Source organism: Cavia porcellus, unplaced genomic scaffold (assembly GCF_034190915.1).
Source record: "Cavia porcellus strain 051 isolate PalLab524CR breed Dunkin Hartley unplaced genomic scaffold, mCavPor4.1 scaffold_3, whole genome shotgun sequence".
Lineage (NCBI taxonomy): Eukaryota > Metazoa > Chordata > Mammalia > Rodentia > Caviidae > Cavia > Cavia porcellus.
Genome location: NW_026947486.1, coordinates 16,080,797 through 16,105,928, shown reverse-complemented (window position 1 = coordinate 16,105,928; position 25,132 = coordinate 16,080,797). Strand labels below are relative to the sequence as shown.

Below are 25,132 nucleotides of genomic sequence, written 5' to 3'. Positions count from 1 at the left end.
CTGAACAAAACAGAATATTGAAGGCATTACAGGCCTTCAAAACCAGACAATAGGAAAATCAACAATGGCTACTGTAATGTCTCTTTTTCTCTTCAAAATAGCTGTCCACACTTCCATGTATGTTGAAATTAAATAATACAGACTAAAACAACTCCAAACAAAGAATAAAATCATTACTGGATTTCACAACATGACAATAGGAAATCAGCAATGAATACCATAATGTCTCTTTTTCTTCAAAGTAGCTGTTCATATCATTATGTATAATACAATCGATTCTCGTAAAATATTTAGGAGAAGTTCTAGGCATGAAAAAGCCTCTACATGTACATCTATTCTTTTCTGTGTTAGAGGGTAAAGCAAAACAAATTACTAGAAAAACAAGAAACAAAAAAGACAAATAAACAACAATAGCAAGGAGCCAAAAACGATAATGATATAGGTCTTCAAAACAAGGTGGTAGGAACATAACTAACATTGTTATTTTACATAGTGATCTTCAAAAGAGTTCCTCAGATCACCAGACACAAACATGCCAAATTGATTCAATCCTATGAATGTTAACTATTTTGTTCCAAGAACTAATGGAATTTGTAACACAGTTGTCTTAGCTATCATGTGTTTTTATACAAATTTAAATAGTTTTTTCTTTTCCCTTCATTTTTTCCCTCCTTTTCCCTGAGATATTAATTTTTTCCTGTTTGAATAGATTCTTATCCTTTCACAGTATTTAGTGAGGATTTTGTATCTTATGTACTCTTACCATTTCTTACACTAGGGAGACAATATAGTATTTACACATGTGAGTTTGATTTATTTCACCTATGAGTATAGTTTCAAGTTGCATCCATTTACCCATAAAAATCTCAATATGACCATTCTTTATAGATGAGTAGTACTCCATTGTATAGAAGGACCATATCATTTTTATCCATTCCTCAGTTGATGGACATTTAGATTGTTTCCAAGTTATGGATATTACAAATTGTGCGGCTATAAACATGGGTGTACATATATCACTGTGATATGGTGTTTTCAATTCTTCTGGGAATATGCCCAGAAGTGGAATGGAGGAAATTATGAAGATAAGAGCAGAAATTAAAACACTGGAGACTAAAAGAGCAAAACAGGATCAATGAGCCAAAGAGTAGGTTGCTTGAAAGATTAAATAAAATTGACAAACCCTTACCCAACCTTATGAAAAAAAAAAAACAAAAGACTCAAATCCACAGAGCTAAGAATGAAAAGGGTGAAATCACAACAGACCCAGCAGAAATCCGAAGATCATCTATACCTACTTTAAAAACTTGTATTTTAACAAGATAGAAAATACAGAGGAAATGGACAGATTCCTAGATACATATGAATTACCAAATCTGAATCAAGACGATACAAAAATCTTAAATAAACCAATATCATTCAGTGAAACTGAAGATATAATTAAAAACCTATTAGCCCTGATGGATTGACCGTTGGATTCTATAAGAAATTTAGAAAAGACCTAACACCACTACTTCTCAAACTCTTTAATGAAATTGAAAGGAAATCAATTCTTCCAAATTCATTCCTGGAAGCAAGCATTACCCTGATACCAAAATCTGAGAAAGACCCAACTAAGAAAGAGAACTACAGGCCAATCTCCCTAATGAACATAGATGCAAAAATCCTCCATATCATATACTGGCAAACATTGCAGAAAATCATCAAGAAGATTGTACACCATGACCTAGCAGGAATCATCCCAGGGATGCAGGGATGGCTCAACATACATAAATCCATAAATGTAATACATCATATTTTTAAAACCAAGGACAAAAATCATATGATCATCTCAATAGATACTGAAAAAGTTTTTGACAAAGTCCAGCACCCATTCATGATAAAAACTCTACATAATATTGTAATAGATGGTCTCTATCTCAATCTGATAAAAGCCATCTGTGACAAAGCAACAGCCAGCATCATACTAAGTGGACAAAAACTGAAGGCTTTCATTCTAAAATCAAGAACAAGACAAGGATGTCCAACGTCTCCCCTCTTATTCAACATAGGCCTTGAAACCTTAGCTGAAGTAATTATACAAGATAAAGAAACAAAGATAGGAAAGAAAAAACTTAAATTATTATTTGTCTATGGCATGATACTTACTTAGAATAACTCAAAAATTCCATCAAAAGACTTCTAGATTTAATAAGCAAATTCAGTAATGTAGCTGGTTACAAAGTCAACACTCAAAAATCAATACCTGTCCTGTACACAAAAAACAAACTCACTGAGAGAGAAATCAGTGAAAATATATCTTTTCAATAGCATCCAAAAACTGAAATACTTAGGAATCAATCTATCAAAGGATGTAAAAGACCTCTAAATTGAAAACTACAATAGTCTGAAAAATGAGATGGAAGAAGATATTAGAAAATGGAGAGAGATCCCGTGATCTTGGGTAGGAAGAAGCAATATAGTGAAAATAGCCATACTCCCAAAACTGTATTACAGATTCAGTATAATTCCAATCAAAATTCCGATAGCATGTCTCACAGAATTAGAGAAAACAATCCTAAAATTCATCTGGAACCAGAAGAGACCTAGAATAGCAAAGGCAATCCTGGGCAACAAAGACGAGACAGGAAGCATCAAAATTTCTGACTTGAAATTATACTATAAAGATACTGTGATTAAAAAAATAGTGTAGTACTGGCAAAAAAAAGCAGTTCAGTAGAAGATTCAGAAACAACTCCAAGCACACTAAGTCACTTTATCTTTGGTAAAGGTGCCAAACACAGTCACTGGAAGAAAGATAGCCTCTTTAATAAATGGTGCTGGAAAAACTGGCTTTGCACATGCTGATGATTAAAACTAGACCCATATCTTCCACCTTGTACTAAGCCAAAATTGGAGTGGATCCAAGATCTTAATATTAGAACAGAAACATTAAATCTGCTGGAAGATAGAATAACTAAAACTCTTGAAGATATTGTTGTAGGCAAATATTTTATGAACAAAACCTGGATTTTACAGGAAGTATCACAAAAAGCAACAACTGGTATCTCACTCTACCTCCTGAAAAGCTTTTGCACAGCAACAGAAACCACCAACAGAGTGAAGAGACAACCCAAAATGTGGGAGAAAATATTTTACAGCTGTTTGTCAAAGGATTACTATCCAAAACATAGAGAACTCCAAAAAATCACTCCTCCCAGATTTATGGCCTTCCAGAGATTAATCCACACTTTTCAGAGGAATAAATACAATATGTGAAAAATTGTTCAACATCAGGGGTCATTTGAGAGATGCAAAATTAAAACATCACTGCAATTTCACTCACCCCAGAAAGAATGACCCCTATCAAGAAATAAGCAATTACAAATGCTGGGGGAGTCGTAGGGGAAAACGAACCCTTCTCCACTCTTGGGAGCAATGCAGTTTGGTGCAACTGCTGTGGAAATTACTATGGAGATTCCTTAAAAAACTAGGACTAGAGGTTCTATTCAACCTAGCTATTCCCCTTCTGGATATCTTCCCAAAAGAATTAAAAACTCTATACCACAGTAATATATGTGCACTCTTATTTATTGCAGCACAATTTGTAATATCCAAGTCTTGGAAACAACATAAATGCCCATCAGCTAATGGATGTGGTATTTTTCTGTAGTGGAGTAGTACTCAGCCATAAAGAAGGATAAGCTGGAGACTTTTATAGGTAAATGGATGCAACTTGATTCCATACTCACTATTGAGATAAATAAGTCACACATGTGTAAATGTCATATTGTATCAATGTGAGAAATTAAAAGAAAATCATATGTATATGTGTATAAGTATGTATATGTATACAAAAAATAGTTAAGATAGTTATACTACTGATTTCTTAGCATTCACTGAAGAGAAAGATTTGTTCTGCTACTGCTCCAACAACTGAATGTAGATGTCTTGTGCTCTGGATGAATGATTTAGGGATGACAATGCTTAATATATGTACCATTTTTGCACCCTGGGAAAAAAAAGTTTAAGCCTTCTGAGAAGGCATAGCCAGCTGTTTGATGTGATTTTAGAGATCAAAAACCCCATCTCTCCCTCCTGAAAAATTCATTCTTTGTGTATTATTTTGTATGTTTGTTTCATTGATTGATTGATTGATTGATTGATTTTTACACAGTGCCTCACTATGTTGTCCTGGCTGGTCTCAAACTTGTGAGCTCAAGCAATCCTCGCACCTTGCCCTCCTAAGTAGCTAGACTACAGGTACACACCACTCCCCTGTAGTTTCTGTTTCTAAATCAATCTTATCATTAGGTACACATCTCCCTCTAAAGGATAATTCTTTGGTTTTCATCAGCCAAACCTTTCCAGGAAAATTGACAGCTGTCTGAGAAATGATGTCTTTATTCTACCAAGTGTCCTTAGTCTACCATCAAAAACATATAACCAAATGTACAAATGTTTGTGTCCAAAATGAAAGAAGCAGTTTGCTTTAAGATAAGAAAGCTGAATTAAATCCAGTTCCTTGTTCCCATGCTTTCTGCCTATGTTCGTCAAACTTATCTCATAACAAGAATGACCAAGCACACCTGCCAAAAAGGCAAAGTCCTAGGTCCCTACTAGATCTGCCTATCTAGAAGTTTTAGACAGGCACCTAAGGATCTGTATTTTTATAGCACTCTGGAAACTTGGATCATCATTCCCATTTTAAAATTGCTGGTTTCCTCCCTCTTTCTCTGCCTATTAAGAGATCTCTCCCTACCTCCTCAGATTTGGGTATGTAGGGAAGCTTGAGCCCCAATAAGCAGCATATCAAGCCACTTCCCTTTCTGGGTCCTTATTGTCATTTAGAAAATTGAAGTGCTCTACTAGTAGATCACTTGATAATACAGTTTACCATTTCCATTTGGCAGCGTGGGGTCTGAAAATTTATTGTCACAATAGCGTCCACAATTTTTGGAAGGTTTTTTTCAATCAACCACTTTAAATTTCCAGGTGAGTCCGCAATGCAAAAGAGAAGTAAAGGCTCCGAGTCTCTGTGTGTATCTAGGTAACACTTGGGCAAAGGCCAGCAGAAGTCCTGGGGCTGGGAACTTCCAGAAAGTGCTAGCCACCTCCTTCACCCAACTGTCATGCCAACCACATTTTCAAATAGTAATCCCTACAGAGACTTCTACATCCAACCCTGCCACCCTGTAGAACTTATCAGCCCTAGGACCATGGGCAGTGGGCTACTTCCCATCACAGGTAGTCAGCTTCGAAGCCTGGACTTTCTTGTAACTTTCTATGGTCCCCTAGATGCGCCATTTTCTACTCCTGCTCTCCCCAAACATCTCACCCTCTGCACCCCACCCTCACCCCACCCCTACCACTCACCCCCCCACCACTCACCCCCACCCCCACACACATGCATTCCAGTTGCCTATAGCCTGCTCCTTCCTTCCCTACCCCATCCCCACAAAACCCTCTGCTCAGTCCCCTGTCCCCACCTCAGGAATCTCCTTTTCCGCTCCGCCTGCCCACTTTTTCCTACTCAGGACCTTCCCCCACTGCCCAGAGTCTCTCCCTACACCCAGCGGCTCTGTCAATCCCGAGGTCTCCCCACCAGCAGAATCTACTAGTGCTTAGTACCCATTTTCCCTCTGGGGTGTCTCCCATGTGCTCGCAGGGCCTGCCCAGCCCTCTCCTGCGCTGCCCGTCCCAGCGACTCCTAGACCGCGTGGTCCGGCGCTATGCTGAGGTGGCCGACGCTGGCAGCATCTTCATGGACCACTTCACCGAACGCGACAAGCTGCGTCTGCTCTACACGCTGGCTATTAACACGCACCCCATCCTCCTACAGGTACGGAGACTCCACAGGCCCTTCAGGCTGAGGGCTGGTCAACGATGCCCAGGGGTGGGCCCCAGGTCGATGTCTGTTTCCCTCTTTACTGTACACATTGGAGCTCCTGGCTTGTGGTGGGACCTTACTGCATTCAGTATTTGTTGGTTTCTGCAATGTGAAAGCACTATGGCTGCTGCAGAGGACAGGCTGGGAACATGGATGAGACGGGACCATAGCCACTTTTACTGCTTTTAAAAATATTTCTATTAGTATCTGTTTGCCAAACAAAATAAACATATTCATCTTGGGGAATTGACACTTTTGCATCTTAACCCTTTTTACTTCTCCTTCCTGCCCCTGTACTCCCTCCCATCTTCCCCATTCCCAGATCCTCTTCCCATCTCCCCAAAGTCTGTCTTCCTGTTTTCTATCATTTATCCTTTATTTTGTTCTTTAAATTACATTATACACTGAGTTTCTCATATGAGAAACCATGCAATATTTAACCTTCTGTGTCTAATTTATTTTCCTTAGCGTCATGGTCTGAAGATGCATCCATCATCCTACAAATGTCTCAAACTTATCCTTCTTTAAGACTGAATAGTACTCCACTGTGTATAAATACCATGTTTTACTTTATCCATTCATCTGTTGATGGACATGTAAGCTGAATCCAAGGTCTTTTTTAAGTTTTATTTAAAGAGAAAAAAACAAAACACAAAAAGGACAGAAATAATACAGAATTTCAAAAAACAGTAAAAAATCACTAGTTGATAAGTTACACATTGCGTGGAGCAGTGTTCCTTTTTCCCTACAGCCTTGCCAACATTTCTCAGTTGATTTCTTGATCGTAGCCATTCTTTCCAGAGTGAGATAAAATCTCAATGCTGTTTTTATTTGCATTTCTCAAATGACCAGTGATGGTGAATATTTCATGTATTTATTTGCCATTTGTATATCTTCATCTGAGAACTGTGTGTTCATCTCAGATGCCCATTTTTGGAGAGGGTCTTTCAATTTGGGGGGCTTGATGTTTTTCAGTTCTTTGTATGTTCTGAATATAAGTCCTTTCTCTGAGGGGATGCTGGCTAAAATTCTTTCTCATTCTGTGGGTTTTCTTTTCATTCTGTTGGTGATTTCTTTTAAAGTGCAAAAACTTTTCAATAATATGAGATCCCAGTCGTTGGTTCTTTGAAGTGTTTCCCATGCAGTTCCTGTTTTGTTCATAAATTCTCTGCCTATTCCTATGTCTCCAAGATTTTTACCTACCTTGTGTTCCAGTAGATCTAGTGTTTCTGTTTTAATATTTAGGTCTTTGACCCATTTAGATTTTAGTTTTGTGCATGGTGATAGGCATGGGTCTAATTTCAGTCTTCAGTGTGTGGAGAGTCAATTTTTCCAACACCACTTATTAAACAAGCTATCCGTCTTCCAGTGAACATGTTTAGCACCTTTGTCAAATATCAGGTGGCTGAGTGTCTTTATAGTTGTGTTTGAAACTTTTAATCTGTTCCATTGATCCTTAGGTCTATTTCTTTGCTAGTACCATGCTGATTTTATCACTGTGGCTTTGTAGTATAGTTTAAGGCAGGAATTGAGATGCCTCCTGCCTTGCCTTCGTTGCCCAGAATTTCCTTTGCTATTCTAAGTTTCTTCTGTTTCCAAATGAATTCTAAGAGTATTTTCTCTAGATCTGTGAAATATGTTAATAGTATTTTGATTGGGATTGTGTTAAATCTGTATAACAGTTTTGACAGTATGGCCATTTTCACAATGTTTGTTCCTCCTAGCCAAGGGCAACAAATATGCTTCTATTTTCTAATATCCTCTTCAATCTCCTTTTATATCATAGCATAATTTTCAGCATATAGATCTTTTACATTCTTACTTAGGTTGATTCCTAAATGTTTCATTTTTTAGATGTTATTGTGAAGGGCAATGTTTCCACAATTTCTCTCTCAGTGAGAAATTATGTACAGAAATGCTATTGATTTTTTAGCATTTGTACAGGAATGCTATTGATTTTTGAGCATTGACTTTGTATCCAGCTACACTGCTGAATTTTTTTATTATCTCTAGTAGTCTTTTAATGGAGTTTTTTGAGTTTTCTATATAAAATATCATGTCACCTGCAAATAATGATAATGTAACTTCTTCTTTTCCTATCTTTATTCCTTTTATTTCTCTCTCTTGTCTGATTGCCCGGCTAATGTTTCCAGAACTATATTGAATAGGCGTGGTGATAGTGGACATTCTTGTCTTGTTCCTGATTTTAAAGTGAAAGTTTTCAGTTTTTGTCCATTTAGTATAATGTTGGCTGTTGGTTTGTCATAGATGGCCTTTATAAGATTGAGGTAGACACCATGTGTTCTGAGTTTCTGAAGAGTTTTTATTATGAACATGTGTTGGTCTTTATCAAAAGCTTTTTCTACATCTATTGGGATGACCATGTGGTTTTTGTTTTTGGCTCTGTTGATGTGGTGTATTACATTTATTTATTCGCATATGTTAAACCATCCTTGCATTCCTGGAATGAATCCCACTTGGTCATGATGTATAATCTTCTTGATGATTTGCTACATTCTATTTGCCAGTATTTTATTGAGAATCCTTGCATCAGTGTTCATTAGTGAGTTTGGCTTAAGTTCTCCTTTTTGGTTGGGTTTTTCTCTGGTTTTGGTATCAGAGTAATACTTGCTTCCAGGAATAATTTAGGGAGGATTGCTTCCTTTTCAATTTCATTGAAGAGTTCAAAGAGTATTGGCATCAAATCTTCTCTAAATTTCTTGTAGAATGAATCCATCAGGGCCTTGGCTTTTCTTTGTTGGTAAGTTTTTAATTACCTTTTCAATTTTAATAGGTGATATTGAGTTACTCAAAATTGCTATATCTTCTTGGTTGAGCTTTGGTAGTTCATATGTTTCTAGAAATCTGTCCATTTCCTCTGTGTTTTCCACTCTATGTGAGTAGAGATTTTCAAAATAGGTATTCATGATCTTTTGAATTTCCTTGGGATCTGTAGTAATTTCCCTTTTCTCAGTCCTTGTTGAGTGAATTTGGATTTTTCTTTCTTTTTCTTGATAAGGTTAGCTAGAGATTTGTCAATTTTTTTATTCTCTCAAAAAACCAGGTTTTGATTCATTAATTCTTTGTATTTTTTAGTTTAAATTGCATTGATTTCTGCTTTAAACTTTATAATTTCTTCTTTTCTACAAACTTTGGGTTTAACTTGCTCTTCCTTTTCTAGAAGCTTGAGATGAACCATTGGGTTATTTGTGTTCATTCTGTTTTCTTGATATGACAATTTATTGCTGTATATTTCCCTCTTAAGACCACTTTCATTTCATCACACAGGTTACAGTATGTTGTTTCCACATTTTCATTCAATTATAGGTATTGCTTTATTTCTTCTTTAATTTCATCTGTAGCGCACTGGTTGTTCAAAAGATTGTTATTTAATTTCCTTGTATTTATGTAGGTTTTGCAATTTTTGCCATTAATTTCCAATTTCAGTGCACTATGGTCAGATAGTACACATGGGATAATTTCAACACCTTTTCAGTTACTTAAAAATGTTTTATGGGATAATATATGTTCTATTTTGGAGAATGTCCCATGTGCAGCTGAGAAGAATGTGTATTCTGATGTGGTTGGGTAAACATCTACTAAGTCCAATTGCTCACAAGTATGATTCAGTTCTATTATTTCTTTGGTGACTTTTTGTCTAGTTGATCTATCTCTTTGTGACAGTGGACTGTTAAGGTCCCCTGTTATAATTGTGTTCTTCTGTACTTGGCTTTTCATGTCTATTAGTATCTGTCTCATATAGTTGGGTGCTCCTGTATTTGATGCATATATAATTGTTAGTTCCTCTTGAATTTCTCCACTAATGAGTATGTAGTGACCTTCTTTGTCTCTTTTGATCATTTTAGGTTTGAGGTTCACATTGTCTGCAAATAGAACAGTTACCCCTGCTTTTTTCTGGGTTCCTGTGGCATGTAGTACTGTTTTTCATACTTTGACTTTTAATCTATGAGTTTTCTTTTAGGTCAGATGTGTTTCTTGTATACAGCATATTGTGGGATCATGTTTCTTGATCCACTCTGTCAATGTATTTCTTTTGATAGGTGAATTGAGGCCATTTATATTTGTGGTTATCACTGATATGTTATGGCTTGACTTTGCCATGTTATGTACCAGTTGTTTGCTTTCTGCTTTTCCCTCTTGTTTAATTGTTTGTCCTACCTGGTGGTTTCTTTTCATTGTTGTTCTGGAGATTGTGGTCATTTTTATCTCTATCCAGTATGTCTTTCAATACTCTTTCTAGAGTTGGCCTTGTGGACATGAATTTCTTCAGTTGTTCTTGTCATGGAAGTGTCTTGTTTCTCCATTAAATTTGAAAGACAGTTTTTCTGGGTACATCAATCTGGGTTGAAAGTTGTTTTCTTTCAGGGATTAAAATACCTCACTCCAGGCTCATGTTGGGTTTTGGTGAAAAGTCTGCTGTGATTCTAATGGGCTCTCCTTGATAGGTGAGTTGTATCTTTTCTCTAACAGCTTTTAGTATTCTGTTTTTATGTTGTATGTCTGGGATCTTCATTATTATATGTCTGGGTATAGATTTATAATGGTTGTGATTGTTTGGCATTCTATATTCCTGATTTATCTGCATATTGGATTTTTTCCCCATGTTTTGGAATTTTCTGCTATTGCTTCTGTGAATATTTTAGTTACGTCATTTGCATTGAGTTCTGCATCTTCACTGATAACTCTTAATCTTACATTGTTTCTCTTGGCATCATCTTGAAGCTTCTGGATTGCAATTTCATGCTGCTTTGTTAGTTTTAAAAGTTCTATCCTTTCATGATCACTAATAGTGACCCTGTGATTCAGGTCAAAAACCTATCCTCAGCTTCATTTAAACGGTTTTGCCAGCTTTGAATAGAATTTTTTGTTTCTTGGATGTCTCTCTGAGTTTGTGTCTTGAATTCTGCTTATTTTCTATATTGTTCATTCAAGGTTTCAATCAGTTTCCCATGCTCCTGTATTGTTTTCTCTATTTCTTCTCTAGCTGCGCTGAGCAGCTCCTTTACTAAGGTTGTCATTTCTGTCATTACATGAGAGATTACTTTTAATTTGATTCCTTCTATAGCCTCATGGAGTTATTGTTTTATTTCACTTGCTATCTTTTCAGACATTTCCAGTGTGTTACTTTTGAAGTCCTCTATTTCAGTGTCTCCTCTACTTGCTCCTAGTGGACTAGATGTTTAGGATTGCACTGTGCTTATTCATTTTGCCATTTTCCCCTTTTGAGTTTGAGTTAATATTTGGTCCTTCAATCCCACTAGTGCCAACTGTTGGTAGTGGGTACTTTGGGGTTCTACTGTAAAGATGATGTTTGTCCAAATGCTGGGTCCCACAATGAAAAGGTGGTCCAGTCACCTGACTTCCCCCTGCAGGGCCTGTTGGGTGAGTCCTATATTCTTCCTGGGCTGACAAGCCTAGTAGCATTGATGTAGGTCAACTTTTTGTTCCTGCTGTTACTTTATCTTCAGTTTATTCCAGGTTGCCAAATCTCCCTGTCTGTAGTTTTGGGTTGGCTGAGACCCTACTGTGTCCCTACTGTGTGCCTGTGTGTCTTATAAGCCCTTTTGATTTTCTCCAAGTTGGGAGAGTCTTTATTGGCACACTCCCCACCCTGCCTGATAGTCTCTGTGTGCAGGAAGGAGTTACCCACACTCTTTGGAGCCTGCTGAGATCTTCTGTTTGGATGAGGCAGTTATTGAATCTCCCTTCAAGGTAGCACAGTTAATCTGCTGTATTCCACGGTTCTGGGAGAAAGGGTGGGAGCTGAAGATCAACAGCAGTATTAGGTCCAGGAGGTAGGGAGGGTCCCCGAGGAACCAGCAGGTGTCCTGGGTCTGGGCATCCACCAGGCACCCTGGAAGCGTGATGCAGTGGCATAGGTGGTCTTGGGCCAAAGGGTAGGCAGGTGGTATCAATCTAGGCATCTGCGGTGTGTGCAGGAAGTATAGCACAGCAGCGTACACATTCCTGGGCCAAAGGGCAGGCGGGTCGCATCGGTCTGGATATTCACGGGGTGCATGGAAAGTGCAGTATGGTAGCATACGTGGTCCTGGGCTGACGGGCGGGCCAGTGGCATCAGTCCGGGCCTCTGCAGGGCACACAGGACGCACGGTGCAGCAGCATGCATGGTCCCAAGCCAGGAGGCAATCCAGTGGCGTCAGTCCGGGCATCCACGGGGTGGTACCTGCTTTTGAATTCCTATATGCTTTCACAGTTTTGTTCTGAGTGGATTCATTCTGTTTCATCCTGTTTGGTCCTATTCTCCTCCCCCCAAAATTCAAAAAGTTAGCAATAAACCAGTGGAGCTGCATCCTTAGGAAAATTTTTGAATGCGAAAAGTCAGGAAAAAAACTAACAAGCTGAAAAAAGGAAAACTGCCATGCCAATGCATTCTAGCCTTTCAAATCCTTGATTTAATGACAAATCTTCCCAAAGACATTGAAAAGTGCCCAAGTCCAGGACTTCAGTCAATGAAGAAGGCAAATGTGCGAGAACTTGGTGGTGATTTCACACACTTAGTGAAATTATAACTTCAACTGGTTGTTGAAGTTGTAGGGCGAATGCCAGGAGAAGCACAGGAACATAGTGATTGGAGCCTGCTGACGTCTTCGGTTTGGGTGAGAGGCCACTGAATCTCCCTTCAACTCAGCATGGTTAATCCACTGCAGTTCAAGGTTCTGGGAGGAGGTGTGGGAGTCAAAGACCAAGTACTTGGTCTAGGAGATGGGGAGGGTTCCCGAGGGCAGCAGCCATTGGTGCAGTGTTCCTCCAAGCTGGTGGGAGTCACAAAAGAAGCCTGGTAGCATGGACACAAGGTCAAAGGGCAGCACAGCTTTCTCAGGGCTGGCAGGGGTCATGCAGGAAGCACACAGCGGCACAGGCACCTGCTTCCAAGTTTTAGCTATTATAAATTGTGCTGCTATAAATATGGATATACATGCACTGTAATATGATGCCTTTAACTCTTTGGGGAAGATATTAGAAGGAAGATAGATGGGTCAAACATAGTTGCTTGTTTTTGTTTTTGTGGAATCTCCATACTGATTTCCACAGTGGTTATACCAGTTTACACTCCCACCAACAATATTGAAAGCTTTGCCTTCACTCTTGGAGGTAGTTGAAGGGCTTTGTGAAGGAAGGTAACTTTGAGCAGTGCCTCAAATATCAGATTTCAACACACTCAGGAGATGGAAAGGTAGCCAAAGAATGACTCACCCTGGGATGAGCCCTGCAGCTATGCTTGGAAAGGAGAAAGAAAAAGAAGTAACCTAAATGTCCATCAATAGGGGAATGGTCAAATCAGTGAGTGTTTGTGAAGGTGTGGTGGTCTTGTCTTCAGTCAACTTCCACTCCAGTGGCAGAGACAGATGTTTACCATGCAAACATCTGTGTAAGATGAGAACCCAATTCTCCTGACCCCAAAGTTCAGGACACAGAGATTACATAATGGACACAAAGGAAACTATGAAGTGGAAGGGAGACATAGGAAACAGAAAAAGGAGGAGAGAAAGGAGAGGGAGAGGAAGAAGAGGCAGAAGGAAAGAGGGAATGGGGGAAAGATGCAGGAAGAGGAAAAAGGAGCCACCAAAGGATATAAATATTGGCCCAAGGGATGACATCTGAATACATAACCAATGACACTTCTCTTTTATTGAGCACCAACTGCATGTCAGGTATGTGTTGAGTGTCATACCATTATGCCAGCTAATGCTCACAGTGACCCCCTGGGAATAATGAAATGACTTGGCAGAGTCACTTAACCTGTGTCATAGATGGAACCCAAACCCAGAACTGTTGGATGTCTGAGGCTATGCTGTACACACAAAGTCCTGCCTGGTAACACTGACATTTGCAATATTAGCAGCAGAGAAGGAATCGCTCTTCTCTGCATTCACAGAGGTCTTTTCCCAGTTGTTCTAACTTTGGTTGATAGCAGTAGACCATGGCTACAACTCCTGAGAGTCCTGGACTAGGACTGGGGGACTGAGATAATATACTCAATCCTGGGAACCACCTATAAAGAACATAGTGTACAGCTGTTGCCCATCTGTCTGTCTGTCTGTTTGTTTGTTTTTGTGGTACTGGATTGAACCTGGGCCTTTCCTCTGAGATTCATCCTCAGCTTATTTGATTGACTGATTGATTGATTGATTGATTGATTGACTGACTGACTGATTTTGAGACAGGGTTTCACCAAACTGCTAAGTTACCCAGGCTGTGCTGGAACTTGCAATCTTCCTGCCTCGGGTTTCAAGAGTGCTGAAATAGCAGGCATGTACCGCCACACTTAGCTGCACATTTAGACAGTGACAGCAGGCCTCTGATCTCCCATCAAGGTACATAACAAGAAAGGTTCCCCTCTGTTAGGGAAAACTCAAAAAGCAAATGGGCATGGGTTCTTCACAATGGGAATCAAAATGGACAGAAGGCCACAGAAAATTATCAAAGAAAGATGACTATTTTATTTTGTTTTCACAGTGTTGGGAATGGAACCCAGGGCCTTTTTCATGCTAGGCAAGCAGTCTACCACTGAACTACCCTCAGCCCAATTTTATTTCTATAAGAAGGAGAACCAAGGAAAGAGTGTCGGGTATTTACAGTTTTTGTTATTTTCTCTGTAGTTGAAAGAAACCATACTAGATACAACTGCTTTAATCATTGGTCAAGAAAAGACCAGCCAGGATTCCCTACCGTTTTTTCCGCATCTCAAACTGGCAAGTTTGGAGGTCTGACAAGGAGTCAGGCCAGTCTATGTTCCCCTAAGCCAGCAGAGTTAACCTTCTGGAAGGTTCTGATCAGTTGAGGAACCTCTGTGAATATGTAGTTTCCCCAACCAGACAGATCTGCCCAAGGGAGGCAGGAGAAAGATTTAGAGATTTAGAATCTTAAATTATATGAGGGCCATCTTCATGATTTTTGTCCTATCCAAGAACCAAGAAACTGCACTGCTATTTTAATGTTTTGGGGTTTTTTGTTTTGCTTTGCTTCTGGAGACTGGAAGAGAGGACTCACCAGACTGCTCAGACTAGTCAAGGGATCCTTCTGTCTCAGTCTCCTGAATAGCTGGGACTATAGGCATAAGCCTCTGCACCCACATTGCACTATTAAAGAATAATAGTATATATTATTCTTTATTAATAGTATATATTATTCTTATTAATAGTATAAATATATTTTTCTTTCAATCAGTCTTTCTCTTAGCTTCTTCCTAAGCAGTGATAGCTATGAAATCTCAAAGACTTGTCCTATATTTTTCAATGGTATGACACTTAAACATACTCCCCTGAAGCCTAAATATCATTGAAAGGTATAGTAGGTCCATTAACATTTTCATACCCTTCTTGAAAATGTTGAAAGATACAACCAAAATGAGAGCAGCCTCCTTCCTGAATCTTTCCATCCACACAATAAAATTGGGGGAGTAGGGTATTGCCATGTCCCGTGAGACATAATAAATTAGAAGAGACACTTTCCCAATGGTTTTTGAAACCAAGGATGCCTGTGAAGGTTGACTTCCCTGTACGCATTCCATGAGAGGCAGAGCAAGAGCTGTCTCCATGAGATTTTTCTCATACATTTGCTAACGCTTGCTCTTTGGCCTGACAGATCTTCCCTGGAGCGGAGGGCTGGCCACTGCCCAAGTACCTGGGTTCCTGTGGCAGACTCCTCATCAGTACCAGCACCAGACCACTGCAGGAATTCTATGACTCACCCCCAGACCGGGCAGCTGACCTCGCCTACCAGCTCCTTGGTGTCCTGGAGTCCCTGAGGAGCAACGATTTGAACTATTTCTTCTACTTCACCCATGTTGATGCAAACATGTTTGGCATCTTTAACAATGGGCATCTGTTCATCCGGGATGCCAGCACTCTGGGCGTCATCGACAAGCAGGAAGGTACCCAGCATGGGCCTGGCTCAGCAGTCAAGGGGAATGTCAGGGTGACAGCAGCTAAGGAGGAGTGGCCTGAGGTCACACTATTGGGCTTTTTCAGTCTCTGTATGTCACAGTGAGAACAACTCAAGTTCAGGAAGTGTTCAATGTCCTTTAAAATGTCCCTCATCCCGTTCTAAATTTCTGCTCCAGCTCCAACTCCAAAGGGGAAGAGAATTTGTCCTTGTCCACAAGGGGCATTGTCTGTGGTGGCTCATCCCCACCTGTACCCTCCCAGGGCAGTTGGCCTGGGTCTATGTGGTCTAGGAACCTTCTCTGGTACTGCTCACACACACAACTCCTGGCTCATCTCTCCCTCCGAATCTTTCTTATCCAATACTTTTAGCTTTGACCTAAAACTTAAATACCTGGCTGATTTACTGGTACATTTTACAATACATGTTGGCACATTTGCTTTACATAAAATTTTCAAATTAAAAAATATGGAACCCAATGAGATACATGACTCAATCATGTTTCTCACTGTGTGCTAAAGCTAATCCAGCATTTAGACCCTTTAAAATCCCCATTTCTCATGGTGGTCAAATTTTGAAGCTCAATAATAGGGCAAATGATTTTCTTTCTGATTTCATTTATATTAAGGAAATCCACAAAGACAGAAAAATTAAGCCACACTTACTCATTTACCGATTTGCCTTTATTAAGATGAATCAATTAAGAAAAAACAGGCTGATTCCAGAATATTCAGTCTACATAAATCACTGAATATTACTTCCATACCAACCTGCTAAATGTATATTCTGGATTGCCTGTTATTTTTCCTGAGTTTATGCTTTAAAAGAGAAAACAAATCCAGTCCTAATAATTTCCTAAGTTCCCTAATTTAGTAATTATTGGAGAATAGCAATATCAATATGACTCATATAACTATATCCTGGCTTCTGATAGGAATAAGTGAATTTTCCAAGTTCAGGGCTCAACTTCTTATAGCAGAAAGTTCTTTCCATGGTGCTGTCAGAAGGAACCATTGTGCCCTTGGATCCTTAATCTCCTGGTGACAGGGAAGTATGAGGAAACCAATCTGCTTCCCCCAGCAAGGCTAGTTAGTGGTGCCTTCTCCCAAGGAGAGCAGTGTGTGGGGTGTGTGATCTTTTCCTTTTTTTTTTTCCAGGCAGCCAAACAGCCACCAGGACCAGAGAGAACCAAGACATTTTTAGCTGCCTGGTTTCTGGCTGCCAGACTCAGCTGCCTTCCTGTGACACCATCTCTGAGAAACATAGCCTGGTGCTGGTGTGTCAGCAGTTGCTACCTCTACTTCTCCAGGGGAAGTTCCCCTCCCCGGTGCAAGAGGAGATAGACTTAGCACTCACTCACTGTGGTGAGAGCTCCCGTCCGGACCCAGAGGTCCTCCAGGCTGCCAGCCAACTGAAGGACATTTTGAGACCCCTGAGAACCTGTGACCCGAGATTTGCCTACCGCTATCCAGACTGCAAGTACGATGATAGGTTCTGAGGATCTGGAGCCCTAGCTGACCCAAAAGGACAATGCCCTTTAGCCTTTCTCCCCCCACCCCCACCCACTGGGTTGTTGCCAGTTTCAGAGCAGCAGCTCCACTACAAACATCAAAAGAAACATAATTGATTTTTCAGGGACTGAGGAACACTTGAACTAGGGAGGAAAATTGTGCGACATTATATGATTGCCCCAATTGGCTCGGAACACCATGGCAGAGCCTGAGGGTGGGCATCAGAAGACCCTGAGTGGACACTCACGTGATGTCTTTGAGCCTCCTTTTTTCCCTTGATTGCTACCAGATTCTCGATGATGATGAAAGAAGAGAGAAATTCGAGGGGCCTGGGACACATGATCTCCACACCCTGCTGAAATAGGAGACACCTCAGGGTGCAGGAAAAAGTCAGAGCTAAGAGAAGAGTCAGTATATGGGCCAGGTTGTTAGTCCAGGTGGCTAAGTGGGTGTCAAGCAAGGAGTGCACAAGTGAGAATGTTCTTAGGGGAAATGCCTGTGAGAAAGACAAAAAGCAGGCCAGAAAAGGCTCAGAGGACTGCCATGTCATGCTGCAATCTGATCCCAGGGAAGGAGAGGAAGCCAGGGAAAGGGTTGCCAAGGGGTCTTCAAGGCAAAGCCAGCCTCCAGACAGGTCCTTTGGCATCCCAACTGTACAGAACAGGCTTTCAAAGATGTGGCCTTAGAAAGACCAATTCCAGAGCCCAGCCCTTTGGGCACAGAGGCAGAACATCTCACTGTAGCCACAGCTGGGCACCAGGGCTCAGGTCTGTCCACATCATGCCCTCCAATGCACAACTCCCTAGAATCTATGAGAATTTTCATTCAAATTTGGCCTCACAGATCAGTGTAAAACTATTTTCTCAAGGTCAGTTAATAGAATATATTCTACTCAATGGTTAGTTTGCATTATACACTCTAAATTAAATATTTGGCCACACAGAGTATACACCTCTATGCACACTCTTATCAGCAACATGAGCAGTAGTGGGGGTCTTCTTCTAGGTCTTTGTTCAGCCTCCTCACCAACCCCTACCTCCAGGAACCTTTCAGTCTACCTCCTCTTTTCTACCTCTGAATCAGTACCTGTAAGGTCAAAACACTGGTTTAACCAGCACATGGGGAAACGGATGCCAAGGAGGAAGAGTAATTTGCTAGGATAGTCCAAGAACTCACACTACCAGCCCATGCTCTTCTTTTCTTCTCCATCAGCCTCTGACTCTTACCCTCTGCTATCCAGTTCTAGTTTCCTGACTCACATTTAAAGGTAGACCCCCTCCCCTACAAAAAAGTCCTGTTTTGTGGTGTACTGGGTTGCCTTTTGATTACTCCAGATGCTGTTCCATGACAATGAGGATGACAGGCCAATCATTGCAATGGGTGTCTCTCGGATTGGTCCTGAGACTGAAGTCTGACCACACTTTTCACCTCCTCCCTCTGACCTGAATGCAGTGTGTCCTCTGTCCTTCCAGCTGGCCACAGCCTCTAGACCCTGTGGACCCTACAGAGGAATAAGGGTTGCCACAGAGACCTGCAATTTGTAAGCCAGGCCGTAGTGTATTTCTGTAGGTTCAGGAGTTCTTCCCGTGCAAGATGCTTCCATATGATTAGTGACTTTAAGTGAGGTCCCCAGGGAGTCCAGAAAATGGCCCTTTTGTGGGGCTTGAGCCAACCTCCTCTAAACCCTCACTTGCATAGACCTCCAGACCCGAGACACTGAAGAATGTTCTTTCAAAATCATCGTGTAACCTGGAGCTGCTGAACCTGGACAGAAAAAGCAGCTCCAGGCCCCTCCTGAATCAGAACAAAGAGAACTTATTCCCTACTTGACAGAGTCCTGGGAGAGAGCAAAGAAGGGAACCACCCAAGCAGCCCTCAGGGGGCTGCTGGGAGATTTGTTTTTAGTAGAAATTATAATCAAATTCTGTATTTGTGCAGCTGTGGTCACATCCGCAGTGCAGGCCAAGAATTAAAGAAGGGCAGATAGATGTCAAGCAGGGCCCACATATGCCTAGAAATGGTTCCCCAGCTAGTGGCTTTTCATGGGATCCAGAGGTCACAGAGTCCTTTTTCTCATAAGCTTTCATGTCAGAGCAGATGTTTCTCTTGTCAGCATGGCTAAACATCATAGGCCCCATTGAGGTGCTGTCTTCAAGGGACATTCTCCCCAAACCATTCCATCTGCTGACCCCCTCTGCTACTCCCTCTGTGTGGGGGACCCACAGCGGAGCTGCCCAAGTCCCTCTTTAAGTAACAACTCTCTCTCCAGCATGAGACTATGGTCAGTGGGCAGCTTTAGCTATCAGCTCCTTTAGCCTCTGTCCCAGCCATTCTATAGCTTGGTTCAAGGTCACATACTTCCTAGGACCTTATCTAGTGACTGGGTCTGGCCGGGGGATGTTTGGCTAACCAAGCTACAACTCTGGCAAGCAGTTCTCATTTCATAAATTTCTGTTAAGCCAATCAGAACTCTCCTTGTCCTGTACCACAGTCTCATTTTCCCTGCCCATCCTACTTCCTCTGCATTCTTCTTACAGGTGTTGTAAGAAGGGTTACAGATCCCCCTTAAATATATTGCACCATGTAGTTAGCTGAAAGGTCACCTCTCCCAAGAAAGACATGTCCAAATCCTAATCCCCAGAACCTGCAGTGATTACCTAACAAGGAAAAATGTGTAACTAATTTAAGGATTAGAAGAGAACGAGTTTGTCTTGGGTAGAGCAGGTAGACCTTGAATGCCATCTCATGTATCCTTACAAGAGAGAGGCAGAGGGAATTTGAAGACAGAAGAGGAGTGATGTAAAGATGGAGACCAAGACTGGGCCACAAGCCTGGGAACCCAGGCAGCCCTTGGGAGACGCAAGGGACAAATGTCCTCCCAAGCCCCCAGGGGAGTATGGTCCTTCCAGCTGGATTTCACAACACTGATTTCAGCCCAGTGAAACTAACTTTAGGCTTCTGGCCTCCCAAACTGTGAGAAAATAAACTTCTATTGTTTTGAGCCACACACTTTGTAGTAATTTGTTATAGCACTCACAAGAAACTGGTACAAATCCCAGTGTCCATCTAATTACCTGCTTCCAGAGAACTCAACCTGCAACACTTCTCAACTCCAGTCTACTACATTTCATTCAAAAGCAAGGCCTGGCATGGGAAGAGGGGGTTGTGCATGATGCACCCATATCAGGGCTGAGTTTCTTTCCTGCATTGACAAGTATCCATGTGTCATTGAAGACCCTCTCTGGGTCCTACCCTAATCCTAAATTTTGCTTATCAGGTCAGCCCGCAGAGATTACATTCTGAATCTTTTCTTTGAATTCCTGGGCCACAGGTCAGTATCTCATTTGAAGCTAACCCCAAGAGTAATCCAGAAAGATCTATGTTCTACCCTCCCATCCAGATGGAAGCTTATCACATGTGTCACTTTTTGTTCCCACAGCAACACAGGGCAGGACACAAAGCAGATGTTAGGAAAATATTCTTTCTAAGGACAATAACTGTTCTTCAGCCCTTTTCACTTAACGCTGTTCACACACCATACTGGCCATGTGTAGGAAGGACAGAGCCACTTCCCCAGAAATAGTGTCTGCCTGTCACCAGCCAGGAAACATAAGTCAGAACTCCAGTGACTTCAGCCAGAAAAAAATTATTGTTATGTGTTCTCAGTTCCCTAGAATTTGACTGGAGGCATTAAAGTATTTTTCTTGTTTCTTTTCCAGTACAGTATTGGGGATTGAATCCATGGGCACTCCACCCCTAGGTCATATCCCCAGCCTTTTAAAAAAAAATTTGTTTACTTTGAAGCAGGGTCCTGTAAGTTGCTCAGTCTAGCCTCAAACTTGCAATCTTGCCTCAGCCTTCCAAATAGCCGAGATTATAGGCATGTGCCACTAAATCTGGCTTAGAGTTACTTTTCTTTCTTTCTTTCTTTCTTTCTTTCTTTCTTTCTTTCTTTCTTTCTTTCTTCTTTCTTTCACTTCTCTCTTTCTCTATCTCTTTCTATCTCTGTCTCTCTGTCTGTCTGTCTCTGTCTCTGTCTCTCTGTCTCTATCTCTGTCTCTGTCTCTCTATCTACCTCTCTCTCTCTCTCTCAGCGTTGAAGATTGAATTCAGAGTCTTTGCACTGAGATGTACCCCTAAGCCCCTTTATTTATTAGTTTGTGACAGGGTCCCACTAAGTCACTAAGTTGCAGTTGAAGTTGTGATCTTCCTGCTTCCTAGAGTGTAGATGATTTTTCTGAGTTATATCAGCCACGGCCTTTTAGCCTGCAGGACTGAGTACATGAGTTGTGGGGCCAAGAGCAAACTGACAATGTAAGTCTCCTACTAAGTACATGTTTACAGTACATATTGATTACATTCATCATGGGAAATGTATACATGTATATAACACATCTTCATTCTTTTTCTTTGTCCCCTTTCCTCCCGTCCCTCCAACTCTTCTCCCCTCCACATTTACAAAAGTTCTATTTACATTTTTTCCTTCAAATCACTTTTCCCTTTCTTTCTTCCCCTCCTCCATCTCTTATTCCTCTTCCCATTTGCAAAAGTTCTTCCTACTTCTTAATAATTATCCTCCTTATTTATACTTTGAGTTTCTCACACAAGAAAAATAATGCAATACTTAAATTTCTGTATCTGATTTATGTCACTTAAGCTTACGGTTTCAAGATACATCTATTTACTTAAAAACATCTCAAGTCTATCTTTCTTTATGGCGGAGTAGTACTCTGTTGTATATAAATACCACATTTTCTTTATCCATTCATCTGTTGATGGGCATATAGGAGCTTCCAAGATTTAGCTATTATGAATTGTGCTTCTATAAACATAGGTATGCATGTATCACTGTAATATATCTGACTTTCAAGAAAATATCTAGAAGGGAACTAATTGGGTCGAATGGAAACTCTAATTTTAAGTTTTTGAGGAATCTCCACACTGCTTTCCATAGTAGTTGTACCTTTTTTTTAAAGGTCTAGAGCTCTGGAATCAGACAGATTTGATTCAAGTCATGACTGTGCTGGTTACTATGGGACCTGTGGCCAGCTACCTAGCCTTTCTGAACCTCACTTTCCACATCCACAAATCAGGGGACAACGTTAACCCTTGCAGGGATATTGTCCTGGTTAGGTAACATGACATTGCTTGAGAGCCTGGCACTTGGCATTTGAAAGCCATGTAGGGGGAAAGCAGGTTTTGCAGCAGAAAGGGTCCATTGCACAGCCGAGCACACCAATATCTTGAAAGGGAAACTGATCCCTGCTCCAAGTCTCTTCTCCAACTCAGAGGAGCCATCAGGATGCCTCAGGCTGCTGGACAATCTGACTGGGGTCATTTTCCTTGTGTCCCCTATCTGGATCCTGAGTCAATCATGAGTAGAAGTTGGGCAGCCACTAAACACACCTTTCCAGCCAGACTCTCTACTGGGTTTGGAAATGAATCCTCTTCAAGCAGCTTATGTTAAGATCCTTAGGAAGATCCTCACCCATGCTCAGTATGTGAAGAAAAATGAGGAATGTGGTTTGGTCCATTGCAAGCTCCACCATTACTTCTGGTTTGTGATGATGTGGTTTTTCTCCTTAGTTCACACCTGTTGCCCACATAGATGGGCAGAATTGAGCTCACCCAAACACAAGGATATTTTCTGGTTTGTCTGAAGCTCTTGGATGGCATTACAGAGAACTTCAGGACATGTGGGAGGGCCAAAATACACAGGTAGGGGACTCCTGCTTTTGGAAATAGAGCATCCTTGGCCGGGGATTTAGCTCAGTGGCATAAGTGTCTGCTTGGCAAGTGCAAAACCATGAGTTCAATCCCTGGTACCAAAAAAAAAAAAAAAGTAGAGCATCCCACCAAGGAAGCAAAAGGAATTGACCAACCCAAATGGCTTGGCTCCACCTGTGCAAGTGGCTCATTTATTAGAGTTCTTTGAAGAGGCAGATAGAGGCAGGAGCACCTCTGTCCCACTGAGTGACCAGATGGTAGCCTGAGGCCTGGACCATGACCCTAGAGACAGTGTGACATTTCAGAAGGAACATTATCTCTAGAAGCACACATGTCTACTTTTGGGCACTGCACCAGCCCCTCTTGCAAAAATCAGTGCTTCAGAGTGTTCCATTGCAGCAATAGTATCCACTGCAATTCAGTAATGAGTAAGCCAGCTGATCATTTGCAATGGATGAGCAGTTTTCATTGTAATTGCAATATATTGGAAAGGATCTAAATGTCTGTATGTAGGAGAGAGGTTGTATAACCTACAGTCCATCCACAGTGGAGTGCTGTGCAGCTGAACGAGTGAATGGAGAAGCGCTCTATGAACTGATATGAAGCAACTAGCAGCACACAGTAAGTGAGAAGAAAGTGAACCACCAAAGGACATTTATGGGATGAAGCTGCCCTAAATTGGATGATGTCAATAAGTAAGGAGAAATTCTGTAATTACTTCCTTCGACAAATCTTAACTAAAGCCCAAGAGGCATGGAGAGTGGCTAAAGCTAGAAAGAGTAACCTAGGATGGTCATTATTTTGTTTTTGTTTTGGCACTGGGTTTTGAATTCAGATCCTTCACACTGAGCTATACCCCCAGTGCTTGTAAGTTTCTTATTTTGAGATAGTGTCTCACTAAATCACTAAATTGCCCAGCTTTGGCTCAAACTTAATAATCCTCTTGCTTCAGGCTTCCAGAGTGCTGGGATTACAGGTGTGTGTCACCATACCCAGCCCATTTGGTCATTTTGCTTGAATAATGTTGATGTGGTTGCTTGTGTTCAGATAGGAGTACAAAGTGGCTTTGTTTTGTCTTGATCCACTATGGTCACAGAGTGGCCTTGTTTGAAGTCAAAATTCTGAGACATTGTTTACATTCAAGGAGAACACCAAGGCTGAGCTGTGAAGGCCAGCCCAGCTGGGAATAGCAATGAGGATCAGACCTAACTGATAATGCCAAACCAGTGTCCAGCTGTCATGGGTGTTTTTCTTTTTCAGTGGTACAACTGATGAAATCCAAAAAAGGTCTACAGATTGGTAAATAACACTTTATCAGTGTTGACTTTTTAGTGTTTATAGTTGTACTATAGTTATATAAGGAAAGTTGGGCAAAGGGATAGAGGAATTCTGTTTACTATTTTGGAACTTTATTCCAAAATAAAAGTCTTGCTAAAAAAAAAGAGCCCCCACTGCACACAGCATAAATGCAGCACCATGTGAAGAAGCTGGCTTGCATATTGGGACTGCACTGTGTAAAACAAAATTCATATTTCAAAATATCAAAACATTACCCATACAACAAGACAATCCTAATTACAAGAAACTCATGGAAACTGACTTAAATCCCAAGGAGGATTCAGGTGCCAATTTGAGATGCACTCTGAGGTAATGCTCATTGATTCGAAGGATGCCTGCACCATTTCCATCATTACGGCTCTTCTCTCCCTCTCTTTTATTTACTTTACTCAAGTGAATGTGCCCACACTGGGGCCACAGCTGCTCCTACCTTGGAAGGTGGAACAGACCTGGGGCTTCCCCACACTCAGTTCTCATGTCTTCCCTTTGACCCACAAACACAGTGGATCTCGTAGAGCAGGTACTGAACACAGTCTGAAGTCCACTCACTCTCATCTTCTCATCCTGCCATGCCCACCTGCTTCCATTTAGCTGAGTGCATATTTCTGCTTCCTTGCTCCTACTTAGAGCTTCATTCTGAAAACTCATACTTCTTAAATTTTTAAAAAAAATTTATTAGTATATATTTGCAATACATAATGATTATGTTCATCATGGGAAATGGGTACATGTACATAACACATCTTATTTCTTTTTATGT

The 25,132-nt window shown here is 41.0% G+C and overlaps 1 protein-coding gene across 2 annotated transcripts in view; it reads left to right on the top strand.

Annotated features, from left to right (window-relative positions):
* Positions 1–20,314, top strand: part of Dipk2b (divergent protein kinase domain 2B) — a 48,565-nt gene extending 28,251 nt beyond the window's left edge. Inside the window, exons 3-5 of one of the 2 annotated variants that reach the window (XM_063245759.1) lie at positions 5,648–5,821; positions 15,497–15,785; positions 16,958–20,314. In XM_063245759.1, coding sequence (XP_063101829.1) covers positions 5,648–5,821; positions 15,497–15,785; positions 16,958–17,139 — 645 coding nt within the window. In that variant the 3' untranslated portion in view covers positions 17,140–20,314. Of the gene's footprint in view, positions 1–5,647; positions 5,822–15,496; positions 15,786–16,953 lie in introns of both variants that reach the window. The other variant, XM_063245758.1, reaches the window with a different exon arrangement.
* The last annotated feature ends 4,818 nt before the right edge of the window (positions 20,315–25,132 follow it).